The sequence below is a fragment of the Salvia hispanica genome, chromosome 6 (genome assembly GCF_029641045.1).
Source record: "Salvia hispanica isolate PSC_SH4W2 chromosome 6, Shi_PSC_v1, whole genome shotgun sequence".
Classification (NCBI taxonomy): Eukaryota; Viridiplantae; Streptophyta; class Magnoliopsida; order Lamiales; family Lamiaceae; genus Salvia; species Salvia hispanica.
Genome location: NC_142697.1, coordinates 14,660,769 through 14,670,559, shown reverse-complemented (window position 1 = coordinate 14,670,559; position 9,791 = coordinate 14,660,769). Strand labels below are relative to the sequence as shown.

The following is a 9,791-nucleotide window of genomic DNA, read 5'->3' as shown; positions in this document are numbered from 1 at the left end:
GATATAACATTGAGCATACGATATTGATTATGCACTACTTTGATTTATCAAATGGTGCAGATTTTTCTCAATCCAAGAATCCTGATATCTTGGGTAGTGGTGATCAATGTCTAGAGGTGCTAGTATTGTTATTGCAATGAATCGTGTGCTGGGTGAGTCCAGTTTGATAATATCCTCAAGAGGTGTTCGAAAAAGGTTTTATTATTCAGAAACCCGGCCGGTTGGAATTTATTCCAGAATAATAAATAAAGATTTTGAACTAGACAACTCTTGGAAAACGATATTAATTAATTAAAGTCAAATAGCAAACTTAAATTGATTAATGGATATTTATATCTTTAACACGGGAAATGATAAATTAAAGAGGTAAAAGCCCGGATTACTCATAATTTGGGATTGGACGGGCAGTCAATATTATTATACTATAGTGGATGATAATAATATTTTGTTTGGACTTGTATTAAACTGGGGCTCAATTTAATTAGTAAAAGTCCAACAGGTTTGGCCCAAGTCCAACCTCCATGGATCCCTAATCTGGCCCATCATAACTCAATATAAAAGGAGATTAGAAAGGAGATTTAATGTGATTCAACACTTAAATTTCGTTCTCCCCTCTCTGGAGTGAACGGTTTTTCAGTTCTTCATAGAACTGAAGTTCTATCTTCTTTCTAATCAAGCCCTTTTCGATTCTGACAAGCTTTGCCTACCCAAAGGTCATTATCTGAGTTCAGGATACAGATTAGAAGATTTGTGGTTGAGTACGAAGAACATCACGTGGAGAAGGCGCAAGCAATCGTCGATTCTTTGGAGAATCAGATCGGCAATTCTAAACCGTAGGAAATTCATGAATTGGGGTTTTTAATTCCTTTTACATGTGTTCTTGAATGCAATTTGATTGTTTAACATGTAGATAATTAATCTCATAATCGGCCAAATAGATCTGTAGATCTGATTTATTTGTGTATGCATGATTTCCGCTGTGCAAGGGGCACCAATCCCCAGCAATATTGTTATGTATTTCGGCTATAAAAAAATATTCAGAAATGAATCATCTCCTATTAAAGTATACATATATTAATGAATGTAGTTATATTTAATATTTTAAATTCAGAAATATTTCAAAAAGTGTAAAAGGACAAAAGTATGATAAATTAAAGTTCAGGACTACCTAAGATATTTTTAAAGCTGAGAAGTGAATGAGACAAAATTAGTAGTATAGTTTATTAAAATACATGAATGCCCTCCATAATTTTGAGGGGCACATTTAGATCAGAAAATATTTCAGAAAATGAAAAAAGGACAAAATAAAATGATTATATTCAAGTCGATGGATTATCCAAAATATTTTTAATATCTAAGAGTTTAAAAGGTACCATCTCCAAAATTCATGAACCATTTATATAGTTCACTCTTGTTTTTAAAGTCACAATTCAGACTCACATATTCGTACATACTAATTTATAGTATTACTCCTCTCGTTCTATTATAAGTCCGTCATTCCACTTTTTGGCAAAAAATACTACTCCCTCAGTTTCATAGTAGTGAATGCATTTCTTTCCGACACATAGATAAAGAAAAATTGTGTTAAGTGGGTTAAGTAAATGAAGAATAAAGTAGAAAATGAAAAATGAAGAGAGATGAAGAGATAATGAAGTAGAGAGAGTAAAGTAAGTGAGAAGAAATATGTTAACTTTGACTAAAAAGGGAAATGACTCCACTACCATGGAAACCAAAATGGCAAAATGGCAAAATGACTCCACTACTGTGAAACGGAGGGAATACATTTTCTCTCACTTTTTTTTTATTATTTCTTAAATTCTTCACTTTTTTCTTTCTCATATTTTATTTTTTAAAATTAATTTGTAAAATGGGACGAGTAAGTATATAAGACATGATGTCTTATCAATTTAAGTACTTCATCTACAAAAATTTCATTTATAGATGACACGGATTTCGATTAAAAAAAGTGATAAAATAAGTACTTCTATCCTCGCCTAAGCGATATGTTTCTATTTTGACACAAAAATTTAGGTAGTGGTGTTTAGTGAATTAAATTAATAATAGTAAAGTAAAATAGAGAATAAAGTAAGAAAGAGAAAAAGACAATAAGGTAGTAAGAAAGAAAAAGAATGAATAAAGTAAGAGAGATATGAGAATAAAGTAAGAGAGATGAGTGATTTAATTATTACCAAAAAAGGAGTACGTCTCACTTAGATTGAGACGGAGAGAATAAGACGGAAGGAGGAAAGTAAATAAAGTAATAGTAAAAGAGATAGAAAGAAAAAGTGGGTAAAAATGAGAATGTGAAGTAAAAGCAAGTACATTCTAAAATGACAAAAACAAAACTATTTTTTTTTTTAAATGAGGGATTATAAAAATCAAAATTTATATCATAGAGTCAGGAATTACCTATCACATCAAATTTGATGACGTTGACTATATTAAGAATGGATGCATATAATTACACTGATTGCAAATAAAAGATTATAACAAATTATTATGGTTAATTAGTATAGGAACGAAGTGGCATTTGGCGAGTTGTTGGGGGATAAATGCGGCTATCCAATTAATTAAACATAAATCACACGGTTCACGTGTTTGTTGAGAGGCTTTTTCCCCACAGCACAGTTGTGGTCCCTATAGACACGTGGTCAAAAAGTATGATAGAGCCACCCGACCTACTTCCCAACCATGGTTATCTTATCTACTTATTTCATTTCAAACATTATATTATTATTTTTTAAGAATTTTGTTGCATGGTCACACATTTTTTAAGCACGTTGACATGATTAGGTGCTCCAACTTATTTCATCCTTTTTTATGCATCTACCTATTTTATATTAATTATATTAATGATTATTTCTAAATAAAACATAAAGTGAATAAGTTTTTTTAAAAAATAATCACACTAGTAATAATTATTTAGATGATTAAAAATTAAACAATTTCTTTACTTTTAAAAAAGTTAACTATACCTATTACTCTACTTCATAAACAAACAAGCACGTAAGAGTTAAGACAGGTGTGTTGACCAAACAATAGAATGATTAATGTCTAAACTAAAAGTTCCGGATTCAAGCCCAACGTGACATGCCTATGTATATTTCTATTCCTTTATTAATAAATAATCAAGGGATTAAGATTTTGTATAAAAAAATATATACAGAAAAGAGTGTTATATAATTCAAAAATATCCCTCTTTCCAAAAATAAATTAATACTCTCTCCGTCCTATAAATTTTGTCATATTTTAACTTGATATGAGTTTTAAGAAATATGGAGTTATATATAAAGTGAATTGGTAAAGTTAAATGAAACGTGTATTCTAATATACTTCCTCCTGTCTGCGAATAGTAGTCCTTTTTTTCCATTTTGGTCCGTCCGCGAATAGGAGTCCCGGTTCATAATTACCATAAATGGTAAAAAGACCACACATTCCACCAACTCATTCCACTCACATATCATTTAAAACTAATAAGTGGAACCTATCATCCACTAACTTTCTTCCATCCACTTTTCTTAATATTTCTTAAAGTTCGTGCCGCAAAGAAATCAGACTCCTATTCGCGGACGAAGGGAGCATTGAGTTTTAAAGGAGGACTTCAAAATCTTAGCACCAATCATGAAATTTAAAAGATAATGCCATCAATCGGGACAAATACAAAACTTGGTTAAACGGGCCTAACTAAATAATGATGTATTGGGCTTCTAATATTGTTCTCTATGCCCCGATCACGAAACGGGCTCAATAACAAGCAATATTTAAATAGCCCACAAAATGACACGACATAAATGATTTGTTTTCCATATATATATATATATATGATGGTAATGACGCTCTTTAAAATCCCTCCCTATTCTCTTGATTGCCCTATTTCAAATTCAGAAAATTGTAGTGTGATTCTGCATTTCTGCTGTGTCTCTCTCATCATCACTCTCAGCTCAGGTACTATCTCTCTCTACATTACCTTTGATATAAGAATCTGTATTGATTATGATATGTGTTGAGGAATATCTCTTCTTGCCTCGTGCTTTCTAGAATATCTTTTGAAAACCAAGCTTAAACCCTAGCCCTCAATCCACGCACTGAGTGTGAGATGGCAGTGGAGTGGAACGCCGAAACCCTACAATTCCTGTCCCAGTGTTTCATCAACACACTCTCGCCGCTTCCAGAGCCCCGACGCCACGCGGAGGCTGCTCTGGCGGAGGCTGCCGATCGGGCTAACTATGGGCTGGCGGTTCTCCGGCTGGTAGCGGAGCCAGCTGTCGATGAGCAGATCCGCCAATCTGCTGCTGTTAACTTCAAGAACCACCTCAAAGCTCGCTGGGCGCAGAATCCCGACGATCCTGACCGGGTTGTCGTGCCTGACACGGAGAAGGACCAAATTAAAGGTTTGATAGTCAGGCTGATGGTTACTGCCACGCCTAAAATTCAAGCTCAGCTTAGTGAAGCTTTGACTGTGATTGGGAACCATGATTTCCCAAAACAATGGCGTGCTTTGTTGCCTGAATTAGTTGTGACATTGGATGAATTGAGTCAGGCAAATGATTATGTTTCAGTCAATGGAGTTTTAGCTACGGTTGATTCTTTGCTGAAGAAGTTTAGGTACGAGTATACGACAAATGATCTCTTGCTCGATCTTAAGTATTGTCTTGATAACTTTGCTCGCCCACTGTTGGAAGTGTTTCAGCGGACTGCAAGGTACCTAGACCATGCTGTGGCTTCTGGCTCTGCAAATGCTTCTGTTCTAAAGGGTTATATAGAGTCTCAGACATTATGTTGTTGGATTTTTCATTCGTTTAATTATATGGATTTACCAGAGTTTTTTGAGGATCATATGAATGAATGGATGGTTGAGTTTAATAAATATTTGACAATGAAATATCCTGCTTTAGAAGATAGTGGAAGTGAAGGGCTTGCGGTAGTTGATGACTTGAGAGCTGTGGTTTGTGAGAATATTAGCCTGTATACGAAGAGAGATGAGGAGACGTTTCAGAGGTATTTGGCTGGGTTTGTGGAGGCTGCGTGGGGACTCTTAGTGGCCACCTCGAATTCTTCTAGTCGGGAGGGTCTCACTGTGACTGCAATTAAGTTTTTGACGACGGTGAGTACAAGTTTTCATCATACATTGTTTGCAAGGGATGATATTTTGCAGCAGATTTGTCAGAGTATAGTGATTCCTAATGTGATGCTAAGGGATGAAGATGAGGAGCTTTTTGAGATGAATTACATCGAGTTCATCAGAAGAGATATGGAAGGCAGTGACTTGGAAACTAGGAGGAGGATCGCTTGTGAACTCCTCAAGGGAATTGCTTTGAACTATAAGGAGAGGGTTGCTGAAAAGGTTTCTGCTCAGATACAGAGTCTTCTAGCCTCATTTTCACAGAACCCGGCCGTTAACTGGAAGCACAAAGATTGCGCTATTTATTTGGTTGTGTCCCTTGCCACAAAGAAAGCTAGTGGCACCTCGATTTCCACCGACCTTGTTGATGTTGAGAGCTTCTTTGGGTCTGTTATTGTTCCAGAGCTGCGAAGTCAAGATGTTGATGGATTTCCGATGTTGAAAGCTGGTTCATTAAAATTCTTCACTATGTTCAGGAACCAGATCCCAAAAGCTGTTGCAGTCTCACTGCTTCCTGATGTTGTCCGCTTCCTGGTCTCTGAGTCAAATGTGGTTCATTCATATGCCGCCAGCTGCATTGAGAAACTCCTGCTAGTTAAGGATGAAGGTGGGAGGGCTAGATATTCTGCTGAAGATATTAGCCCATTTCTGCTAGCATTAATGACCAATCTTTTTGGTGCCTTGCAAAAGCCAGAATCTGAGGAGAACCATTATGTGATGAGGTGCATTGTGAGGGTTCTTGGAGTTGCTAATATTTCACATGAGGTTGCTTTACCTTGCATCAATGGTCTGGCAACTGTTCTAAAGAGAGTTTGTGAAAACCCAAAAAACCCTGACTTTAATCATCATCTTTTTGATTCGGTGGCTCTTTTAATTAGGAGGGCTTGTGAGCAAGACCCATCTATAATTTCTGCTTTTGAAACAAGCTTACTGCCCATCCTACAGGTGATCTTATCCAGAGATATTACTGAGTTCTTCCCTTATGCGTTCCAGCTATTAGCTCAGCTTGTGGACTTCAACCGATCTCCTTTACCAGCGAATTATATGGACATTTTTGCAATACTTCTTCTTCCAGATTCATGGAAAAAGTCTGCAAATGTACCTTCTCTTGTTCGCTTGCTCCAGGCTTTCCTCCGGAAGGCTCCACATGAGCTAAATCAGCAGGGGCGTCTATCCAATATCCTTGGAATATTTGAGAATTTAGTTTCATCTCGGAGTACTGCTGAACAAGGATTTTATGTGCTCAATACTGTGATTGAAAATCTTGGTTATGATGTTGTCTCTGCCTACATTAGCCATATATGGTTTACCCTGTTTCAGCGGCTGCAAAACAACAAAACAATAAAGATGGTCAAGTCTCTTATTATATTCATGGCAATTTTTCTGGTGAAGCATGGTCCTGAGAAACTTGTTGGCTCGATGAATGCCGTGCAGCCTGATGTTTTCTTCCAAATTTTGGAGAAAGTTTGGATACCTGACCTCAAGTCAATCACAGGTTCAATGGAGCTGAAGTTAACTTCAGTAGCTTCAACTAGGATCTTATGCGAGTCTCTGTCACCATCACATTCAGAACGTTGGGGAAAAATGCTTGACAGCATTGTTACTCTCCTTTCACGTCCCGAGGAGGACAGAGTGGAAGAGGAGCCTGAGGAACTAGATTTTAGTGAAACTATTGGTTCTAATGCTGCACGTTTCCAGTTGCGCAATGCTGGGAGAAAAGATGAGGATCCTTTGCCAGACATCAAAGATCCAAAGCAATTTTTGGTTGCATCTTTGGCAAATTTTTCTGCTCGCTCCCCTGGAACATTGCCTCAGATCATTGCAGGAAATCTTGATTCAGCTAATCAAGCTGCTTTACTTCAACTTTGCAGCTCCTACAATCTCACCATAGTTTAAGGATAATATACCTTGTGTAAGTTTTACCATTTGAAACACTCTTTTCCCTTTACATGTTGAGACTTCTTGGTCTTTGTAGATTGTTTTATATTTTAGATGTCATTTAGTTAAAGTTGTCAAGTAAGGATTTTTATTTTAGAAAGTCTAGGTGATTTATGAACTGTTTTCTTAGTCTAGTGGAATATGCCTTGGGTGCAAAAGAATGTGGGTAGCTCGTGAAACTAGTGAAGCCAATTATTTGACCACTTCATTTTATCCCTTGTAAGTGTATTGGAGTCAGTCTTAGAGGAGCTTTTGGGTGTCGCTATGTCTTGAACCATGGAAAAAGGGATTAAAAAAACTAATGAGATTGGAAGACCATTACATGTTATGCTGCCAATGTATACATATTACTTAGTATCTATGTGGCTAGCATAGTTGTGGCATTTCTGTTTGTGAGATCACACTTGTTGCCCTTGTTGTCTTTAAGTTGTGAGATCTCACTTGTTGCCCATGCTGCTTTAAGGTGTTTTTGATTTTATTGATTGATTTTATTCAACCATGTCACAATGATATTTTAGTGATATTTGGTTAGGATATTAATTTCTGGTGTTGGTTGTGCCAAACCATGAAAAAGATAACATGCTATGCTGCCATCTAGCATTTTTGGGGGAACTTATTCTCTTTCTATATGCATATATTTCTTATTAGCTGCACTTTTGTATGAGCTAGAGCCTGGATTATCTGCATGTCTTGGAGATGTTTTGGATCTTTATTGTTTGATCGTTGGCTGTTATTGTTTGATCGTTAACCTGCTTGTATGTCTTAGGGTTACATATTTAATTATAATCTATGTTAAATATTTCTTTTGTCATGCACCATTTAGGTTAAAATCAACACCTGCTTGCCTATGTGATGTTTTTGACAAATGCTTGTATGTGATAACATAAACTAGAATGTGACTGTCAGTTAGGCATTTTGAATTGTTTATTTGATGAACTTAGGAAAATTTTGACTGATCGTACGGAAAACTTGTTAAGAAATAATTCAGATGAGTTTCTCAACTTAATTGTTGCTTGTGTACTCCCCTTTAGCTCGAACCAACAGGCAACAAGACTAGTTACTAGCTCATAGTGGTTTTCCACACATGACTTTGTAGCCTGCAACTCCATAGTATTAATTTTGGCTCAAGACAAATTCATGGATGTTTTGTATTGTCATTATCTCATCCCACCGCCTTCAATGCTTTACAGACTTCTAGGCTTTTGTAGAAGAGTTTGTAACAATAAAATTCTTCTGTGTCACCTTACAATTTACATCTGCCCTTACTCTGAATGAAATCACTTTTAGAAGCACATTAATTTTTTTAAGTAACTGAAACTTAATTAACCTTTTCCTGTGATTTGGTTTCTGATGGTCCTTGCAACATTATGTCTTCTTTGTTCATTTTGTACGAAACATAACCCCATTTGTTCTGTTGTTTCCTTACTGCCATTCTTGTTATGGGACTACTCATCCAGCTTACATATTTCCGTTCCTAACTTGTTGATATACTCTTTTTGCCAGGATCATGTTCAGATGATGGAAATTGATGTTTTCTGGTCTTAGTTGTTGTGGGTCTCGGTTTTTTCACTATCCACTGCTCTTGCATCCAGTCAAATGAGTCGGTACATCTCAAAAATTTTCTGTTCGTGTAGGCTCATGAGATTTAAGTCCCCTTGGATTGACTGTGAACAAGCACCTGTTTCATATGAATTCGGTTCAAGGAGACTGTCGATTTTCCTTGCCATACAGTTACATAGCTGCATGGAACTTTTTCTTCTGTTCTGTGATGTGAAGCAACACAGACGGAAACCGAGTTTCTTTTTTTTTTGAGGGCTAAAATTATTAACAGTTTGCTTGTTATCAAGCTGTATGTGTCATTTTGTGTCTATCATTTCTTGAGATGAAATTTTAATTTTCTGTTGTGCTATCAATCTATCCATGAGTAGGATTTTTCTTAAGATAATGGGTTCTATTATATATTATATATCTCCATTTGGCTTCATACATTTTGTGAATTTGATATGATATGTTCATTGGTATGGTGGGCAATGCAAGAACGTCTATGATCACATTTGGAGGTAGCTCTGCGTGTGTGTGTGTGTGTGTGTTTTGAGGGAGACTAATGATAAGGTCTTTATTAGTTTGTGTTACACATTTTAGCCAAACCTTTTAAAAGTAGGTGAAAAATGACACATACATTTCCTTCTTTCAATATTTCAAACCGAAAAGACTATCATATTCATGTGGATCATTACAAATTTAACTATTTTGAAGTAGAGTATGTTATAGTGCGCGTGACAAACAATTTTCTAGCATCTAGGCTCTTTCCAAAGCCTAAATAGTGGTGGTATTTTTGTACATAACCTCAACCTCAAGGCTCAAACATTGCATCCGCTATTTCGAAATGTAATTGGGGGTAACCAATCTTTCACAAGTAAAGCACTGGATTTTGATAACAACCACTTGTTAAAACGAATTGAGGTATCATCTTAAGTGGGGATCAAGAAGATTCTCCATTGGTGAGCAAATCCAATGGTTAGGGAAGTGTCAATATTAACAAAAAGTTGGTCAAATTGTACGGACGCAAGGACCTAAATCTCAATCAATAATTGATCCCCCACAAGAATAATTTAAAATTGAACTCAAGGAATCCCACTTGCTAGCACTTGCCATTGAGTCACCATAATAAATGTTTTAGTGCTACCATCTTTGATTCTCTATCTCTCACCAAAAGCGCCCCATTTTCACA

General features: G+C 36.2%; 1 protein-coding gene across 2 annotated transcripts; it reads left to right on the top strand.

The window, feature by feature from the left end:
• Positions 1–3,832: 3,832 nt before the first annotated feature.
• LOC125205355 (exportin-2-like) lies at positions 3,833–8,969 on the top strand. 2 transcript variants are annotated; one of them, XM_048104234.1, is made up of 3 exons: positions 3,833–3,945; positions 4,039–7,034; positions 8,564–8,969. In XM_048104234.1, exon 2 carries the CDS (start codon positions 4,097–4,099, stop codon positions 7,016–7,018), a length of 2,922 nt encoding a protein of 973 aa, XP_047960191.1. In that variant the 5' UTR covers positions 3,833–3,945; positions 4,039–4,096; the 3' UTR covers positions 7,019–7,034; positions 8,564–8,969. The 2 variants fall into 2 exon arrangements, with proteins under 2 accessions (XP_047960191.1, XP_047960190.1); XM_048104233.2 differs by lacking the exon at positions 3,833–3,945 and having other exon boundaries at positions 3,957–7,034.
• Positions 8,970–9,791: the final 822 nt, after the last annotated feature.

Bases quoted from the DNA above. Each gene is read 5' to 3' on its own strand.
- LOC125205355 (XM_048104234.1), top strand. From the start codon at position 4,097: ATGGCAGTGGAGTGGAACGCCGAAACCCTACAATTCCTGTCCCAGTGT.